The sequence below is a fragment of the Dama dama genome, chromosome 31 (genome assembly GCF_033118175.1).
Source record: "Dama dama isolate Ldn47 chromosome 31, ASM3311817v1, whole genome shotgun sequence".
Taxonomy (NCBI): Eukaryota; Metazoa; Chordata; class Mammalia; order Artiodactyla; family Cervidae; genus Dama; species Dama dama.
The window spans coordinates 24,080,941-24,102,562 of record NC_083711.1 but is presented as its reverse complement, the minus strand read 5'-3'; the positions used below and the strand labels follow the sequence as shown (position 1 = coordinate 24,102,562).

At 35.1% G+C, this 21,622-nt stretch overlaps 1 protein-coding gene across 3 annotated transcripts in view; it reads right to left on the bottom strand.

Moving 5' to 3' along the window:
• TMPRSS15 (transmembrane serine protease 15) overlaps positions 1 to 21,622 on the bottom strand; it is a 137,539-nt gene that overhangs the window by 37,314 nt on the left and 78,603 nt on the right. For all 3 annotated transcript variants that reach the window (XM_061134102.1, XM_061134103.1, XM_061134104.1), the window contains exons 16-19: positions 19,198 to 19,323; positions 16,928 to 17,068; positions 8,763 to 8,873; positions 7,091 to 7,223 (exon numbers count right to left, since the gene is read on the bottom strand). In XM_061134102.1, the coding sequence (XP_060990085.1) occupies positions 7,091 to 7,223; positions 8,763 to 8,873; positions 16,928 to 17,068; positions 19,198 to 19,323 (511 nt within the window). The remainder of the gene's footprint in view (positions 1 to 7,090; positions 7,224 to 8,762; positions 8,874 to 16,927; positions 17,069 to 19,197; positions 19,324 to 21,622) is intronic.

The following is a 21,622-nucleotide window of genomic DNA, read 5'->3' as shown; positions in this document are numbered from 1 at the left end:
AACTCCCCAACTCTGCAACAGGCTTTTGTAGACTAGACAGCTAAGTTGCAGAAAATTTATTGGTAGATGATTCACAATTGACCAGAAGAAATTTTCTCTCTTTATGTGTATAATTATATTCTCAGCAATTTCCTTGCCCCATAAATTTCTCTGGGTTGCAAAATACCCATTCAAGTTTAAGTCAAAATAAAAGTTAAAGACAACAAAGAGTTTGCTCCCTAAATTGAATTAATAAAAATAAGTGATTTCTTATAAAAGAATCCTTTATTTTCCAATAATATATTTCCAGATACTTACTAGCGTACATCAGGAATGGATTTTTCCCAGGCAAGCAATAATATCAACCTGTGTTTGTTGAACTCTTAGCCATGAATTTTTTTCTTTTTTTAAAAAAATCCATTTTAATGATGTCTCACTTATAGTGGTCCTTTTAAACTCTCTAATTTTGTTTTGATCTACAGGGCGAAAAAGTTTTCCAGAGAAGTTAAAAGAGGCTAGTGTCAGAATGAAAAGCTGAGGAATCCCCTGGATTAAACCAGAGTTGACCCGCACATAGGGAAGCTAAACCTGCGTGTTGGGCTTCTGAGGTGGTGCTAGTGGTAAGGAACGCACCTGTCAATGTGTGAGAAGTAAGACAGGAGGGTTTGATCCCTGTGTTGGGAAGATCCCCTGGAGGAGGACACGGCAGCCCACAGCAGAATATTTGCCTGGAGAATTCCATGGACAGAGGAACCTGGCAGGCTACAGTTCACAAGGGTCGCAAAGAGTCAGACACGACTTAGCACACATGTTCTTAGTAGAAGAAAAAATGTTTAATTATTTTTAACTTTGTTTTTAATACCAGATGAAATGAAACAACCAAACTTCAAAGATGTTTTGTATAATTTCTATTTTCTATTGAAACAAATATACAAGGTTTCTTGAGATCTTTTGATATGACTGGACTACTTTCCTGTAGTAGGAGAATCATCCAGTGTTCTTGAAAGAACCAAGACCTCTGGCTCTTACTGTAGCCAAAATTCCAGCCTGAGTTCTATGGAGCCCCTAGCAATTCATGGGAACATGTAGCCAGTTTATAGTTGGAGGAGAAATAATGACATCTTTATTTTTACTAACTTGTAATTGAAACACAGTCTTTATTTCTGCTATTAATGTAGGTGACTAACCACAATATTATTAGCAGCGCCTATCATTTTGTCACCAAGACAAATTACACATATCTTCAGATTTTAATGCATACGTCTAAAATTATCACTTATGCTCATCTTTGATAGCACACAATCATTAGAATCACCAACATACCTTATTTACTCTCTTAAAAAAGAAATATATAGTATCATACTATATTTTTAACACCTTGATAGCTTTTTCAATGAAATGAATTTCCTTCAAAATTATGTGTATTTTACTCTTTTGCAACTTAAAAATATGCACCTAAGAAGAGGTTGGTAAATTCCACCAGACTGCCAAAAATGTCCATGACACATAGAAGAAGGTTAAGGACAACTACACTTAGATAGTGATTCTCAAACTATAGCGAGCCAGAAACACCTTAAGGGCTTATTCAAATACAAACTGTTGGGCTCTGCTCTAGACTTTCAGATGAGTGGGTCTGAGGTGGGGCTCCAGAATGTAAATTTGTATACATGCATCCCAGGCGGTTGTTACAGATGCTGCTGATTCTTTTTTATCTTATTTTTTAGTTGAATTTTTATTTTATATTGAGGGATAGCTGATTAGTTGATTTGCAATGCTGTTAGTTTCAGGCATACAGCAAAGTGATTGTTTTATACATATACTCATACTTTTTCAGACTCTTTTGCCATGTAGGTTATTACAGAATATTGAGTAGAGTTCCCTGTGCTATCTAGTACGTCCTTGTTGATTATCTGTTTTACATATAGCAGTGTGTATGTGTTAATCCCCAAATCCTACTTTTTCCCTCCCCTCAACCTTTCCTCTTTGGTAACCATGAGTTTGTTTTCAGAGTTTGTGAATCTGTTTCTGTTTTCTAAATACGATCATGTGTATCATCTTTTTAGTTTTCACATATAAGTGATATCATATAATATTTGTCTTTCTTAAAATTTACTTTATTGAAGTATAGTTGATTTATAAAATTCTGTTAATTTCTGCTGTAAAGCAAAGTGATTCAGTTACTAATTTGATTTTTAACTGGAACACTGGGAACCGTTGACCTAGACCACCCTGAATCTAAATGCCTGGGAACATGACTGGATGATTTTAATGTATCACCAGGTTTGGGAACTGCTGATCCAGCTCTTGGATTACAATTCATTGGTATACTTGTTTTCATGCCCTTGCCCATAGCAGATATAATTACTTACCACTGTGTTTTCTACATCTTTGTGAGATGATATGCCTATTACAGATTAATCTTCAGTTCAGTTCAGTTCAGTCGCTCAGTCCTGTCCGACTCTTTGAGACCCCATGAATCGCAGCACACAAGGCCTCCCTGTCCATCACCAACTCCCGGAGTTTACCCAAACTCATGCCCATCGAGTTGGTGATGCCATCCAGCCATCTCATCTTCTGTCGTCCCCTTCTCCTCCTGCCCCCAATCCCTCCCAGGAAGTTATAAATTATTACAGTTTGCTATTATTTTCTCTTTGCTTATTTTAATTAATGTATTTCTCATTCTAAATCAGGAATGAAAAATCAGAACTATAAATTGCAATTCAGGCAAATGATTAGCTTTTTAGCCTGGTCAATTAAACCAAGTAAAATAAAATTTTTTTCACCATTTTGCCCACAGCCCCTCCTACCCAACTAGCCCACTGCTTCAGCCATTCCACCCAAGGAACATAGCTAAGAATAAAATTAAAATTTTCTTGCATGGTGAACTTGTAAATTAAAATTTTAAAATAACAGAAAATATTATTTATTATTTTTTGCATAAAGTTAGCAAATAAAAAAATCATTTAAATTTGAGGTAGCAGTTACACTTTTCCTATTAATTCTTATATCTAATCTTTATTTTTTTTGTGTTAAGGCTTTGCCTTCATAGTTGAAAGTTTGGGGATATTGACAGAAAATATGTACAAGAACTGGAGCATTGTTTGTCTATCAATTTCTTAAACTAATAGGAGACACAGATTCTATTTTCAATTTTCTATGAACCTATTTTTGGTGTTAAATTGTGAATAAGAATTTGCTCTAGTGCTTACACAGAAAATTAAATTATTATGCTCTATGTATGTGAAATGTTAATTTTTAAAAATATTTACCACTCTCCTACCAACATTTTCAAAACACCTCTGAAATGGAATAACATTGAAGTAATTCTATTTTTTATTTGGGGTTCAGAATGAGAGGGTCAATTTGATGTTTTTGATATATGAAATGAAGGTATCTGGCACAAGACTACTATGGGATTTAAAAATTAACATTAGTTCCTCATGGGGATACTTATAGTTAATTTTATTTTTAAAATGTTAGCATTTCCTAAATTTTGTAGAGGTTTACAGACCTGATGACTTCTTGATTTTAATGCCTTAGCAGAGCACATCAACTGCATCATTCATTTATTGCGTTAATAACAGGGAAGTGTGGTTTCCTAAGAAATACTTTAAAAACCACTACTCAATATTTCTTTAACATTTATTCTTGCATCAGTCTAAAATGTTTTCTTTCATACTTTGATCAGAGACATGAAAATGTTATTCAAAGTTCTTTTTACTTATGCAGCTATCAATGGTGGGGAATGAAAATATTTCATTAAAAATAGGAAAGCTGATGAAATCTGCCTCATATAATTTACTAGAATCTGTGGGGAATTGCATTTTATACCCTAACTATGCAAATAATCTTGAGAGGCTACAGTGCCTTTTTAATAAATTGACTCTTAAATTACTTTCCTCTATACCAAACACATCATTTTAAACTAAGTTTTCTTTCGTTAGCATGCACCAATCTAGACATATTCTCATTAAGGCTGTAACTTTCTTTCAATCACTAGAGCACTAGGGAGACTGGTTAAGAAGTGCCGGTCCAAAGATTAAAGTCTTTGCAGAGATTATCTGACTCATTTCTGAAGAGAGCCAAGTGCCTGACCTTCATGAAAAACATTGTACTGAAGGCAGTGGGGTGTACTACTTGCTTTACACACACTAAAAAAAATCTAGTTCTCTGTCCTTGTCTGTGATTGTGACTGTGATTCATTAGAAATGAGGTCAGTGAACTAGAGAGTAAAATCTGGCTGGAGGGAAAAACTTGTAAATAGACAGTATATGGTTATGTGGAACTGGCCATCATCCATACAGCTCAGGCCACTTTTTAGAAAGCTTTCCCTGACATGCCCAAATTGAGTAGAGGTTCTCCTACAGGACATTGTCTTTCTCACATTATATTGTAATTCTCTATTTCTGTGTCTGTCTCCTCCACATAAGCATTTAAAGCAAAAACTATGTCTTATTCATCCAAAGACCAGACACATTATCATTGCCAATGCATAAACTTCCAATTTGTGAGTAATCAAAATAATGTGTTTATATCAGCAAATGTTAGAAAAAATAATGAAGATAAATGTTTCCTTTCCAATATGCTCTTGCATGAAAATACAGTCAGCTTTATGCTATCACTCAACATATTTTATTCAAATGCATTAAAAATATTTTTGCCAAAGAAGATCTTGATTACTTTGACCTTTGTGAAGGTTTCGCCTTGACCCCAACATTGTCTCTTTGAGGAGACAGTTTAGCTAAGGTTCAAACATCACCTGTGTTGACAATCATATAGTGATACTTAGACAGTAAACTGGAACACAAGCGCCTGTACAGTAAAGCCCAATCATCCAGAGCATTTAGATTCAACAACTGTGGTCACAAGGTCAAGGAGCCAATCTCCTTAGCCTAAACTGTACTAAGTTCCTGAGTCTATAAAACAGCTCCTCAGCATGGCTATCAAATTGAGTAGTGGAAGCAACTGTGGAAAATTCTTAAAGAGATGGGAATACCAGACCACCTCACCTGCCTCCTGAGAAATCTGTATGCAGGTCAAGAAGCAACAGTTAGAACTGGACATGGGACAACAGACTGGTTCCAAATTGGGAAAGGAGTATGTAAAGGCTGCTTATTGTCATCCTGCTTATTTAACTTATATGCAGAGTACATCATGAGAAATGCTAAGCTGGATGAAGCACAAGCTGGAATCAAGATTGCTGGGAGAAATATCAATAACCTCAGATATGCAGATGACACCACCTTTATGGCAGAAAGTGAAGATGAACTAAAACGCCTCTTGATGAAAGTGAAGGAGGAGAGTGAAAAAGTTGGCTTAAAGCTCAACATTCAGAAAACTAAGATCATGGCATCTGGTCCCATCACTTCATGGGAAATGGATGGGGACACAATGGAAACAGTGACAGACTATTTTTGGGGGGCTCCAAAATCACTGCAGATGGTGATTGCAGCCATGAAATTAAAAGACACTTGCTCCTTGGAAGAAAAGTTATGACTAACCTAGACAGCATATTAAAAAGCAGAGACATTACTTTGCCAACAAAGGTCCATCTAGTCAAAGTTATGGTTTTTCCAGTAGTTAGGCATGGATGTGAGAGTTGGACTGTGAAGAAAGCTGAGCACCAAAGAATTGATGCTTTTGAACTGTAGTGTTGGAGAAGACTCTTGAGAGTCCCCTGGACTGCAAGGAGATCCAACCAGTCCATCCTAAAGGAGATCAGTCCTGGGTGTTCATTGGAAGGACTGATGTTGAAGCTGAAACTCCAATACTTTGGCCACCTGACACAAATAACTGACTCTTTGGAAAAGACCCTGATGTTGGGAAAGATTGAAGGCAGGAGAAGAAGGGGACGACAGAAGATGAGATGGTTAGATGGTATCAGTGACTCAATGGACACGAGTTTGAATAACTCCGGGACCTGGTGATGGACAGGGAGGCCTGGCGTGCGGCAGTCTATGGGGTCACAAAGAATCAGACATGACTGAGCGACTGAACTGAGTGGAAGCAAATAACTTCCTAGGGCCTCACCTGCATGGACTCACTATTGAACTAAAGTTAAGTTAGAAATTTAAGTCACTCAGTCGTGTGTGACTCTTTGCGACCCTGTGGACTGTAGCCCACCAGGCTCCTCTGTCCATGGGATTTCCCAGGCAAGAACACTGGAGTGGTTGACATTTCCTTCTCCAGGGGATCTTCTCAACCCAGGGATTGAACCCGGGTCTCCCGCATTGCAGGCAGATGCTTTAACCTCTGAGACACCAGGGAAGCCAGGAACTATTGAATTAAAAGCAACGTTAAAGTAGGAATCTGGAGTCAGTGCCACTTATCCACTGCTTTACTTGCAGTGAGGATATACAACTATTCATTTCAGTGTTTTGTTGATTTTTCATCAAAAAATATTATTCCCCATAACCAACACCCCACCGACTCAATTGACATGAGTTTGAGCAAACTCTAGGAGATGGTGAAGGACAGGGAAGCCTGGTGTGCTGCAGTCCATGGGGTCACAAAGAGTCGGACATGACTGAGTGACTGAACTGAACTGATAGTAATTTTTTGAGAGTCATTTATTTTGAGAGTCATTAATACGGAATTATTACTTGAATTAAGTCTTGCAATTCTGCACATTTTCTTTCTCATGACAATAATACTTCTTCAAATTTTCCAAAAGAACTGTCATGAATGGGTCAGGAAGACACAGCAAAAGCGTGTTTTCTCCATTACCCATGTGATTAGTTATATACATTATAATAGAGCATAAAATGGAATATTTCCTTTTCTTAAAAAAGACAATCTATAGAAAATATTTAATGACATGAAAAATGTTCATATGTAAATAGGTTACAAAACAGCTTAAAATATGGTATTTTGCATGATTTTATGATATACTATTTCTGTATACTCATATTTATATAATATTTCTTGAAAGATTATTAACTATGGTTGTCTTTTTGAGAATGGGGTTAAACAAGATTTACGTTTTCTTCCCTTTGGAGCATGTGTTTTCTAAATTCATGACTTCCACAAATTTTAAATTTCTTAATAAACCCAATTTGAAATCCATAAAAAAAGCTTGAGAGTAATTTGAGAGCTGAGTGGAATTACTTACCCTAGTCCCAGCAGCTGACACACATCATCTGAGATCTGGGTTGTCCAGTTCTCGGCACAGGCTACATGCCATGTGCTTTGAATCCTGAACTGCACCAAACCACTGCCGTCTGTCGTGCCATTGAAGAGACGCACTGAAAAGATGAGATCACACACAGGGTCACTGTGACCCAAGCCAATAAACAAATGTTGGGCTCTTAAGCTAAACACGTAAGGTTCTTAACATTTAGAGATTGATAGTGTATGATTTTTCTTAAGAACACACTGGAAGTCTTAAGTTGAAAACAATAAGTTTTGTAGTATGAATTTTGTTTTTTCATTTGATTATAAAGATGGAACTGGCAGAGATATGTAAGTTCATTGCATATCAGTACAGCCAATAAACAGAAAATAAAGCTATTTTGAAGAGCTTATAAGCATAGTTACTAAAAGAAGGAAAACAAATTCAAGAACAACTTTAAACATTTTTTTTTCTTACTTCTCTCTCCAGAAAGTATCTTATTTGACCTTATTTTTTTGCTGTTTGGTTTCTGTCATTCCCCCCTTCACTTTACAACCATTTAGGACAGAGAGTTAAGGCCATTAGCAGCTAGGTGGGAGACTGGGCTAAGAGAGTTAGTTTACCAAACAGATAAAATATCACCCATCGTAGTTTTACCCACAAATATCATACAATAATTCTATAAGTGTTTGTTATTCTTTACCATTTTTTCTGATGATAAAAAGAATAAAGGCATTCCCTGTAGAATTAGACAGACTTGGGTTGAAAACATAGCCCTAAGCCTTACTAGATCTGTGATCTTTTGCAACTACTTAACTCCTCCAAGCCTCAGTTCTCGGTGAAACAGAGTTAATTCCAGTTATGTTAAGATCATTTTACAGCACCCTGTTATAGCACATGCATATCATAAATAGCTTTTACTATTTTTTTTTTCTAAATAAAACAGGACAGAGTAAAAGTAGTCATTATTCCTAATGTAACAGAGAGCTGGATAGGGGATGGACAGGAGACTCAAGGCAGAAGGAGAATTAGATACTGAAGAATCAAGAATGCAAGGACAAGTCTAAGAAAGTCAGTTATAAATAAGCATGAGGTTGCCTCTGTGTGTAAGCAATGTGCAAAATATGAGTAAGAGTGGTGGCCTGAGTGGCTGGCATGGGCTGTTGTCTTTCTGAGGTATTTTATGCTTTTTACCTGAAAATGCATTGTCCTAGACCTAAAGCTGGGCTTCCCAGGTGGCGTTAGCGGTCAAGAGCCTGCCTGCCAATGCAGGAGACCTAAGAGGTGCGAGTTCGATCTCTGGGTCAGGAAGATCACCTGGAGAAGCAAATGGCAACCCACTCCAGTATTCTTTCCTCGGAAATCACATGGACACAGGAGCTTGGCAGCCTGCAGTCCATAGGGTTGCATAGAGTTGTACACAGCTGAAGCAACTTAACGCACGCAGGCTTAAAGGTATTAAATGTAGTCAACTTTAAACAGAAACAAGTTCGTGTGTTAGCATTTCTTGTAACCAGAATGATGGCAGAGGCACTAAAATCACCAGGAAATAATAATCCATAAGTACCAAGATATGTCCTAATAAATATAGTCATAATCTTCCTTTTGCATTTGTAGAATCCAAATGTAGAAATTAAGATGATGAAAGTTTTTTCCTAAAAATAAAACGTACCACAATCTGCTTCATCTGAGCCATCCTTACAGTGTGGAAAACCATCACAGAGATTCACCAGCAGAATACAGTCCCCATTCTTACACTGAAAATTGTCTTCCTTGCAGGGTTCTACAGAAGGAAAAAATATGTATTGCATAGGATAATGAAATGACAAATAGACCATTCTGGAGTACCCACACCATTTCTGTCCCTTTAAACATCCATTCTTTGCCACAGTCCTTGGTTAAGCTGACTTTGATATTGAATATGACAAACAATTGCTCCCAATGCTTTTGCAATAGTCCTGTCAAAGCTAGAGATATGGTTTAATTAGAATATGAACAAAACCTTAAACATCTCCATAGCAGCAGAGGGCAGGGCAGTTCCAAGCGATGTGTGAGAGATTTTGGACATAGCATCCCACACCGTCTCTGTGAATCTTATAAATTCTTCCAACCCAGTGAATGTGAGTGTACAAGTAACAACCATTGGAATGTTCACAAGTGTAGAGAGATCTCTTGGTTTTGCCATCCAAATGATACCTCCAAATCTTTCTTACATAGAAATGTGGAAGCTGTCTTTTGGTGGAATCAAAGTTGGACCAAGCTGGAAATTGTTTAATTAAAGCATGGTTAGGTGGGAAAAAGTCATCTAAAGAAATGGAAACTGCAATGGCAGTAATTTGAAAGGAAACAGGGAAAATGGCTGGAGTTATTGGGAATGTGCTTGGACATGAAAAAACAGGACAATGAAGAGGCTGGACAAGAGAGGATTAAAGTACATATGGTGGTTGGTTCCAGAGTTTTGAGTTGTGCATAAGATGTCTACTTGAAGTATTCATTGTTTAAAGGGAGTGAGAATGATGTTTCCTGGAAATGCTTATTTATTCTTATGGAGTTTTGCTCTGGGGGAGCCCTCATCTCACTGGAAAAGAGGGGTTTGCTACCCTAGAGTTGTTTCTGATTGTGGCTTGGAAGGACTAGCTACATCCTGATTTTAGAATCTCTATTGGGGCCACATGGAATCTGGATTTTCTGAGAAAGGAAATAGCTGTTGGGTATGAAGAGGCTTTGCTTGGGCTCCAAATAGTGACTGCAGCCACGAAATTAAAAGACATTTGCTCCTTGGAAGAAAAGCTATGACAAACCTAGACAGTGTATTAAAAAGCAGAGACATTATTTTTCTGGCAAATGTCTGTATAGTCAAAGCTATTGTTTTTCCAGAAGTCATGTACAGATGAAAGGCTGGACCATAAAGAAGGCTGAGTGCAGAACTACTGATGCTTTCAAACTGAGGTACTGGAGAAGATTCTTGAGAGTCCCTTGGAAACAGCAAGGAGATCAAAACCAGTCAATCCTAAAGGAAATCAACCCTGAATATTCATTGGAAGGACTGATCCTGAAGCTCCAATACTTTGGCCACCTGATGCGAAGAGCTAAGTCATTGGAGAAGACCCCGATGCCTGGAAAGATTGAAGGCAGGAGGAGAAGTGGACGACAGAGGATAAGATGGTTGGAAGGTATCACTGACTCAGTGGACATGAGTTTGAGCAAACTCTGGGAGATAGAGAAGGACAAGAAAGCCTGGTGTGCTACTCCAAGGCATCACAAAGGATTGGACATGACTGAGTAACTGAGCAACAACAAAGATGGGTAAAAGTAAAGCTTTTTCTATTAATGCTTTCATTGAGTCCATTCATTAAATTGAATCTGTAACTTACTAGCTGTAGTATCTATATGCTTTGATTCTTCATTTTTATATGCCTAGGACTTGACAAAATGACTGGAACAAAGTAGGAAATCAGTAGATATTTGTTAAATGTTAAGTGAATTAATTTGTATTAGATGAGTGGATATGCTTCAATAATCAGCATGCACATTAGTAATGAACACAATATGAATAAATCACTAAAGGTATGATTTCAAAAAATACATTTAAAAAGTAAACAGTTGATTGGCTGATGATAACTATTGACTTGAAAAATAAAAATCAACGATGAATTATGAAGATAAAATTTACTTGTCTGAATTTGGGTGCAGGTTAAGACATAAGCTCTGGAATCATGTGACTGATTTGACCTTCAAGTTAAACATTTTCTTTTTATTTATTTTTGACCTTGGACAAATTAATCTTTTAGAAACTAAGTTTCTTTCATATAAGTGGGATAAATACTGCTTATGTCTTAGTTATATCATGAGAATCATTTTTTTAAAAAAAGTGAATGTATTTACTGTGCCAATATGAATACACTGAATGCAGAATAAGTTTTATCCTTAACAGTAAAAGTAGTAGCACTTAGAAGGCATCCTTTTCACTGATGCTCCTGTGTGCTTGTTGTGCTACCTTCTTCTCCAGATAATGCAAGAAGTCAGACCTAGTGCTTTGCTCCAGGTATCTCACAGCAATAATTGGAGGTATTTGTATGTGTTATTTTAAACTTTGATAAAGCCTATATTTTTTCAACCCAAATTTAAGTTACCTTAATAAAAAATACTTTAAGAAAGGCGTGATTGGGATAGTTGCTTCTACAAATGTTTATCCACTGAGCGTAGGTTACATATATCAAATATAATACTATTAGGAAGGCTCTTGTAAATGCAATTATCAATTTATTTCACAAACACATATTTCTAAACCAGATTAGTGAGACAATAAATGGGCAAAGACAGCTGCTTATTCTACAGGCAAGCCTCAATGCTTTAACTGACTTTATATTTTAATCTTTCCAGTACTGAGTTTAGAAAGCAGGAATACTTAAAACTAGGTATACATGTGTTGAATTTATATCTTCTATTTTAAATCTATATTTTAATATATATTATATTTATTTTAAAAGCTGACAGCCTAATTTTGTATCCATAATCAAACATCTTAATTTACTTATAGAATGTTAGTCACCACTAGTTATTTTAAAATTATCCCATTACTTTGTTTTCATAGATTTTTAAAGTCATTAGGTAAAAATAAGTTTTAAATGCCAATAATTTAATCATCAGTAATTTATTAATAATTTTACTCTTTTACTGGTATAGCCAGGCTATATTTAATTCAAAAAGCATGTATCCATTGAACTAAAATTTAAATAACTGAATAAAAATATGAATGAAAGCATGTGCAAATATCTGAAAATTGTAGTTCATTTTTCTGCTCTAGCCAAAGCTGTTCGTGTTATACCAAATGAACATAGAAAAATTATCCTATCTTCATAAGATGAGTCTGTTGGATTGAAAAAAAAAATGCTGAATGGGGAAAAACAATCTATTGCTGCTGAACTGGAAATAAATGACAAATTCTGAGAAATTTAAATAAATTGTTTCAAAATTTCCCTTTGTGTACATGAACTGGATTCTGATTCTTTGCAGCATGTAAAAATTCAACTTCAAGAATTTAATCCAAAAGTTTAACTCTCTGTGGCCTCTGGAGTCTTATTTCTGATCATTTTATGCCCATAGTGAGAGAGACAAAAAGAAATATTATTAAGAACCTCCTTTTTATGAGGTCTCCAATAGCCCTGCCTCATTTAGTCAACATATGCCTGGTTTTAAATGGAACTGAACTGATCTCTAAGGCACATGCCACACAATCTGGGGAGGGTGCTGAACCCCTAAATGTCATCAGCTGCCACTTCCAGAGTTGCCAGATAAGCATTATTGAGTTCCAAATTAAGACTCTGAGATTCAGAAAAGAGCAATGAGGGGACATTCAGAGGAGAGTGATCTTAATAAATCTTATTTCTTATATTCTAGTTTAATGTAAATAAAATGTGAAAACTAAGATAAAAAAAGAAATAATATGTTGTACAAGGGTTTTACGTGCCACTTAAGTGCTTTGGAAGGTGTACCTAAAATATCTTAGAAGATAAATGAAGGACATTTATGCTGAATATTTATGATATTCCTTTGCTCCTTTTTTCCGAAAATGACCAGCACAGCAGGACACCAACATAAAGATGTGTGTGCCTAATCTCTCCTTCTGTTACCAGTGTGATTATCTGCCACTGCCAATTCACTGTGTCTGTAATTGCTTTTCAGCCTTTTGGTGTAAAAAAAATCCCTCTGGGAGAAGATTATGTTGATAATGACTCAATCACTCCATTTTCTAGTTCCTAGCAGCATAAGTCCCTGGCCAAGAGGAATGTGAGACCACATTCTCAACATATTCAACACAGAATGATGGTCATTTTAACTTCAATCCAGGGTATTTTCTCAAAATGATTTATTGCCTAAATAACATTATCATAGTAACTAAAATCTTTTGAAAGGGCAAACAAATAAAAACAATACCTAGGTCATAAATCTCCTACCTATTTTGTGTTGTAAGCCATAGATTATGTTCTTTTGGCTTTTATCTTGACTAAAAGTTGCTTGTAATATTTTTCAAAGTCCTAATGTATTTACTTTATTAGAAGACTCAAAGCCAGCAACTGTAATATTTTTGATGAAAGAGGTGTTGCTACCTTCCTTTCCCCAAACTATTTTCTATAATTCTTTCCTCCCTTTTCCTTTACAATTTAAAATATGGCTTAAAGACCTACTATTTCTCTAAAATTTTGTTTCAAGATGTTTTCATTTTTGCAGATGGTAGATGGTCAATAATTACTTTTTTGGATAAATCCACTCCCTTATTGGCTACAGCTATTAGTTTTTCTTAATCTCATTAGTTCAGTTGGTTTTGCAATTCATCTTCATTTCCTTAAAAATATAGCAATTTTCAGTCAGACAGAGAAAGACCAGTATCATATGACATTACTTATACATGGATTCTAAAATGATACATATTTTATCCTTTCTGGTGCAATGGTAAGATGGTAAATGGGATTGATTCCTTAATTTCTCTTTCTGATCTTTTGTTGTTGGTTTATAAGAATGCAAAGATTTCTGTGTATTAATTGTGTATCTTGGAACTTTATCAAATTCATTGATGAACTCTATTATTTTCTGGTAGTGTCTTTATTATTTTCTATGTAGCTGACCCAACACTGTAAATCAACTACACTCTAACAAAAACTTAAAAAAAACTAAAAAAATTAAAAAGAATACAAATGAACTTATTTACAAAACAGAAAGAGACTCACAGATATAAAAATTAAACTTACTGTTATCAAAGGGAAAAGTGGGGTAGAGAGAGGGATAAATTAGGTTAGGATTAACATGAACACTACTATATATGGAACAGAAAATCAACAAGGGCCTACTGTACAGAACAGGAGACTGTGCTCTATATTTTTTAATAACCTATAAGAGAAAAGAATCTGAAAAGGAATATATATAAAATATATGTAACATATAAATGAATCACTGTACTATATATGTGAAAATAACACAATATTGTAAATCAACTATACTTCAATAAAAAAAGAAAGTAGAAAAAACCGAAGATCATTTTAAATTGGTGAACAGACATGGGACAATACTAAACAGCTAACTCAATCTGCAATTAATATGATACAAGTTTTTAGTTTATTTTGTGTTTTATACTCATGGGAAATAAACATTGAAAAATCAATTTTATTGTAATAACAAATAAATATAATTAGAATAAATTTAAAAACATATAGTACTCCTCAAAAGTTCCTTCCATGACATCTTTGGAAAAAAGTTGGGAAGCCCACCTCTCCAAGACAGTAACTATTAGGTATTTTCTTGCTCATTTTAAAATAGAGAACCAAGCACATAATTGTATTTCATTCAAATACAAATGATACTGATGTCACACATTTTCTTTATTGCAGAAGTTTCTCCTCGAAAATTTAGAAATACCACTCCACTGTTTTAAAATATTCATCATGAAATGATTAAAATATAAAGCTGAACTGGTTTTTAACATCTATAAAAACTGATTTTGCTTACTCGCCTTTGAAATTTTATGAAAACTTTCTTTTAAAATTTAAAATTTTAAATATGAAACATTTTAACACTGATTCCTACTTATAAATTTTTATGATTTTTCAGACACTTTAATCAGATTAGAAATTATATTGTTTTTTTCCTATTATAACTTTCAGTGTTAGTTTTAATTGGCTCTCTTCCTTTGGGAATCACTATTACTTTCAATTTGTGAGTTGGTGTTTTTCTGATGTACGCACATCAGAGACATCCACATATTTCCATCTCTTTACCTGTCGTTTTTGACTCTTGATCATGCTTTTGTGCAGTGTTTTTGTGAGACTGTGGTATTATGGTGTCAGAGTTTTTGAATAGGTATATGATTGACCAAAAATCTGTGCAGTTCACACCATCACCAAAAATCTTTGATGGAGTCAGAAATAATAATCTGGTTGTGGTGGAGTTTCAACAAGAAATTTCTCTTCTCAAAGAAGAGAATAGGCCATAAAGATAGAAAAGTGACTTAATTCAAAAGAAGTCTCAAAATTGCCTTGATTACTACTTTCCAAAGCAGTGATTTAATTATCTCCTAAGTTAGTTTTTGATTTTGTGTACATTATATCTATCTATATCACTCTATCTCTATATCTTACACATATTTAGACAAACATATGACATCTATTTATATTTTCATATCAATATATTTTCTTTTTTGCTATTTTGAAAGATAATTATAAATATAATTTAAAATAATTTTCTTTATAAATTAAAATAATTGTAAATCATATTACTTTCTATATGTTTCTCATTTTTCATGTACTCTTTTTTAAAATAAATTCTAATTTTCAGTTGCTCTAAAGTTGTTATTCCTTTTCTTTGGTGCTGTATATTCTTTCACAGGCCTTAATGTTTTTGTTTGTTTACTTCCCTAATTGATATTTTGTTTATTTACTTCACTAGTGGATTTTTTGGTTGATTCATGTCAATGTTGCTTATAAATCCTAAGTAGGTGTATCTAATACCAATCACAAATTCCAGAAGAATAGCATCATTTCCTAAGCTACCACTTACTCCCATCTGAGTAGCTTGGGCAGTAACAATTGTTATGACTTATATTCAGGGCCAGAAGATAGATAAGTTACAGGTCATTTTTCACATTTGCAGTAATGTTCAAAGCACACAATTTTCTGGGATGAGGTCTAAGTTGTGAGTAGAGGAACAGATATTTGTACAGATGATTCTAGTATCAGAGAATAGGCCAGATGATGATCGATACTGCAATCCTATCTCTTTTCTAGACATTCTGATTAAAGACATACTGACCACAGTTCCCTATGGAAGGGAAATGTAGATGTAGGAAGTGATGTGTATTCTGTCTTCCTGACATATTTCCACCTAGAGAACCACTAAGTGGTGGGACAGAGGTATTTTAAAAAATCATAGTTCAGGGGGAGCAGCAAGCCATAAAAATTCTCTTTAGACTCCTGAATGCAGAGTTAAATATATGAATGAAAATACCTGTATCTGTATCTGCATCTATAACTATATCTACATCTCTCCATGATGAGCAGGCAGGTCACGATTTTGTTTTTCCTGCTGATTATGTTATGGATGTAATAAAAAATATAGGGGAAGAAGGTTGTGAAAAGTGTGAGGTGAAAGTGTTTCCTGCTCAGTCGTTCTGACTCTAGGAGACCCCATGGACTGTAGCCTGCCAGGCTCCTCTGTCCATGGGATTCTCCAGGCAAGAATACTGCAGTGGGTTGCCATTCCCTTCTCCAGGGGATCTTCCCGGCCCAGGGATTGAACCCGGGTCTCCTGAGTTGAAGGCAGCCTCTACCATCTGAGCCACCAAAAAGGGTTGTGCATTCCAGCAAATAGCAGCACTGAATTCCTCCTGCCTTCATGGCCGTGCCTTTTCACACTGTCTGTCTCTGAGAAGTTGATGTTAATTTTTTAATTGGATGTTGTTGGCGTTCAAACAGCTCATTTGCTTGTTTTCCTGCTGTTCTCTGAAAACGTTCTCGGCAAAAGGAAGGTGACGGGCAATCCTACTTCCTCACAGTGCCAAGAAGCCCCCCTTTGCAGTTTAAAGTGGCCCTCTTTGGTGTACAAGATGCACAACTCTTTACATACAAGAGAAGTGTGAATAGGTCTGCTGAAAAACCCGTGTGGATTCCTGCTTTGAGCAAAGTCAGCTAGTGGTTAATCAGGTGTGAAGGAAGTAAGAAACTCTCCTTTAAGACGAGGAAAAATGAATGAATGTACTAGAATGCAAGCACTGAAATTAAGTTCTGGCTGTTTCTATTGTTTGGCTCCAAAATTTATAAGGCAGCATGTAATCCCATGCCTACTTACCTGGAATCCCCAAGCCATAACCAGTAGTGAAATTTGCTTTAAATCCCTGTTTTGCCAACATATCATCAGTGATAAAAAGCACAGTCATTCGGTTGGTGGTTGAGAACACATCCGTTACTGGACCAGGGCCTGTGTACACAGCTGCTCCCAAAGAAAATGGGATAATCAGTGAGATAATCATTTGACTCTAGAAGGAAATGCACCCTTTTTCTTAATTCTGTCTCCCAGACATATGCAACATGCAGCATGGCTTTCTCAAGAAGCACCCACACATAGGTAAACATGCACATTCTCTTATATTCTAGACACTGCTTCTAAGAAAGCCAACTTCTCTGTTGATCTTTTCCAATATTACTTAAGGTTTCTGCAGCTCTAGAATTTAATGATGAAATTACTCATAATATTGTTGAACTTAGCATCAGTACTATTCAAAGCTCATGCTACCCCAGAAAATTATTTGCCTGCTTTATAAAATAATGGAGGATATAAATAATTTTTTACAATTTTTGTCTCAATAAATTTAGTCTGAATTTTTATCTTCATAAATCAATTGCCTTTTTAATAAATTTTTTGTTTAAATTCATTTGATATTTTTAATAAATTGAATCACTAACCTTATCTGAAATATATGTTAGAGACAGATAATGTAGACCTAAATGGTGGCATTCAATTTTTTCCTCTCTAATCCCTAGGGCTACAGGGCTTCATAAACAATTAAATCCTCTTGGTAACCTTTCCCTTCTCCAGGGGATCTTCCCAACCCAGGGATCAAACCTAGGTCTCCCTCATTGCAGGCAGATTCTTTATCAGCTTAGCCACAAAGTAAGCCCTATTAAAAAGTAATGGCTTCAGTTAATTTAAAAATATATTCATTGTGTTAAATATTTTACATATTGGAATACTTGAAAGTGATTCTGTATCAAAAGAGCTTCTTGCTGATAAATTTGAAAACAATGATTATGAGATCCTTTTGGAATTCTCATTTACTTTTCAATGATTGATGGAAATACTAAGAGGTGAAATGATAAAAACTGATTATTCTTAGATCACGAGAACAGAAATGTTTATTAGAAAGACAACGTCAAGTGAAAATGGAGAAACTACTCAAAATGCATTTATAACTGTATTGAAAATCAAACTTGAAGTTCCTCAGTTCTTGTTGGTACAAGGCACTATTGTCTATGGAGACTTTCATTGTTATTTGTTTTGTGTGTGGCTCTCCTCTCCCAGGAGGCTTTTGAGAGTCAGACATGACTGAGCACATGCTCAGAGCACAGTTAGATAAAACACTTCTGAAAAGTGTGCTGTTTTTGCATTCCAGTTGACATTTCATGTATTTTCATAGTTTAATGCATGACTTACCAAGAGACACTTCTTTCTTAAAAGTTTGTAGCTGTTTAATAAGATATTAGCCATTCTATTTCATAGAACTTTATTATATTAAAAGGTATTTATGATCTAGGTATAATAACTTCTTCTTGAACAGTACACTTTTCCTCCATGTCTATTAAAAATTAGTGATCCATAAATGCTTGGGAAGAATCAATTTGATCAATTTTTGACTCATTCTCAGATATTTATATAGAAGCAGCTAGTACTGGAGACACAATCAAAGTAATAGTGAAACACAAAGTAAATATCATTTTAAAATTTTGCATAATAAACATAATTGATCCTTCAGTTTGAAATGAAATGTATTATAATAGTTATCTTTGGACATACAATGTATACATAATGCATAGAATAGAAAACTGCATAATGGATGTTCTTGGCTTTTAGTCTCTAAAGTATAATGCTTATTATAGTAAATTAGTATCACTAGGACCTGCTGACTCAAAACTGTGAATCCTGGTTTTCCAGGAATTCTCAAGAATATTTTTCATCGTTGTGAACGCTCTGCATATTGGAAATGCCACATACAATTTGATGTGTTATTCTACTGTTGTGTTTTCACTTTGCTCTTTGTAAAAAAGTGACTACATGTATTGAGAAATTCTCTCTCCATGGGCTTCCCTGGTAGCTCAGCTGGTAAAGAAGCCTCTGCAATATGGGAGACCTGGGTTCGATCTCTGGGTTGGGAAAATCCCCTGGAGAAGGGAGCAGCTACCCAGTATTCTTGCCTGGAGAATTCCATGAACAGAGGCGCCTAGCAGGCTACAGTCCATGGGGTGGCAAAGAGGCGGACACGACTGAATGATTTTCACTTTCATTTTCTCTCTCCATCAGTCTGTCTTGAGCCATACAACTTTCACAATAAACTGGAGACTTACCTAAGAACAAGGAATCATCTCCTTCACCATCTCTGATTTCAACTACATCTGCAATATTTTCCAGGTCAAATTCCTGAAAGTGAAGCTGAATATTTTTTCCCTTTTGTGCATTTAAATTCCAAACACCTTAAAAGTAATAAATAATAAAGTTAGTTTAAACATACTTCTTTTTATTTCTCTTAACTTCAATCTTCTGAGAATTTCAAATCATTCTCAAAAATATTTTCTTCATTTTATAAAACCTAATATTCCAAACTATTTGTGTGAAGAAATATTTCATCTATTCTAGGATACTTATAGTGAAATTTCAACTAAATTTGAGATCATTTACTCTAATTGAATTTATTTTATTCATATAAATGAAATACTTTCATCAAAGCTTGCAAATAGCCTTTTACTCCTACAATCTAAAAAATATGAATGTCAAAAGATATGAATATTCTACTTCCATTTATTTTATTTCCAAGATTAAATGTAGAGGAAATGAGGTAATTAAAAAGTAATTTGTAGGGCAACTAAACTTTAATATTTCTTTAAGTAATTGTTGCAATTATTTTTATGTGTCATATGATGGCAGTTCCTTTTGAAACAAAACAAAAAAATATTTATAGCCTTAGTATCAAGAACCCCTGGTGGCACAGCGGTAAAGAAACTGCCTACCAAAGTAGGAGTTGTGGGCTCAATCGCAGAGTTGAGAAGACCCCCTGGAGAAGGGAATTGCCACCCACTTCAATATTTTTGCCTGGGAAATCCCATGGACAGAGGAGCTTGGGGAGCTATAGTCCATGGGGTCCCAAAAGAATTGGACATGACTTAGTGACTAAACCACCATCACCAGCCTTAGTGTCAATAAACACTCCTTGTTTTTTATTGATTCCTTAAATAATTTAGTCTTTAGATTTTGCTCCAGAATTTTTCTTCATTCTACATGAATTTCTCATTCACTATTAAGGAAGTCATTTTACTGACATAGTAATGAGCTCTAAGTTCTTATCTTCTACATTTTTTTGAGAAGTAGATCCATTTATTCAAATATTTACTGTGTATAAATGTAAGTATCTCAGACTCAACAAGGAATAAAGGTAATACACAGTGATCTCTTTCGCCAACTCATTCCTTTTTTCATTGTTCCTATTTCAGTGAAGAGTACCACTAATCGTCCACTCACAGTTTTCTACACCAGAAGCCTCCTCATCTTCCTTGACCTCTCTCCTCCCATTACCAAGGCTGCCAATACTAGCTCCTATATCCCTGGAATCCCATTGCCTTCTCAGTCTCCAATGCCGCTATCCGAGTTCAAGTCACTGTTATTTTTCATCTCCTAATTCGTGAGGCTAATTGCTCCCTTACAGCCTACCTCTGATCCTGCAATAGAATCTGTTGCTTAAAAAAAAAAAAAAAAAAAAAAAGAATTTGTTGTTGTTCAGTCACAATGCTGTGTCCAACTCTATGCAACTCATGGACCGCAATACAAAAGGATGGATCCATCTACAAGGCAAACTTGATTTTATCACTCTTTTCCTGTAAGCCATTGAAAGTCTCCTCAGTGCCCTCAGACTAAAATTCAAACTGCTTAACATGGTGTGAAATAACTTCACATTTCATTTCCATTTGTTATCATTACTTAATTTTGCTTGAAGATTCAAGAAAAAATCAAGGTCCTCTACTTCTGAACTTTTGTATGTTAAATACTTCTTATATTCCTGCACAGCCTCCTGTCTTTGCCCTTATTACAAACAGGACTTTAAACACTGTGTGATGTCTGATAACTTATCTGAATCCTTATCTAGACTGAATTGTTTGTTTCTTCTTTACCTACTTCAGTACCTAACAAATAAAGCACTCAAAAAAGATTTCATGAGTAAATTAATAAATTTAATAAATGTCTCCAAATTGTTCTTTCAATGTTCCACTTATTTTTGGATACTTTTACATCATTACTTTGTACAAATGATAATGTACAAATCATATTTTTACATTATTACTTTGTACAAATGTTTAAAAGATAGTTTCTATGCTAAGTGGAGATGATAATCTCTAGTTCCCCATACAAGTCAAATTAGATTAATGGCTGTTTATTTTTTTTAATCAGATATCTCCCTATAATAGTGACTCTACTATCCTATCAAAATGATATGATCTCTGGATCATTTGAAGGAAGAAACATTGACATTTTCTAATAACACATTTTTCACTGTCATTGGGGTATTTTTTTCATTGGTAGAATTTTCCATTTAGGTTGGTGGTGCTATCAGAGGCCATGGAAGGCAGGGGAAGAAAATGTTTGTTTCTCAAAATACTAGTGTGGAATCTTTGGAGGATGGGCCATGGAATCTTCATCTTTAACACAAACAGTCTCTGTGCAGTTCTAATGAGCTTCTCTATTTAGGACTAATGACCTAGATATAAGCTTTATCTGGTTTTA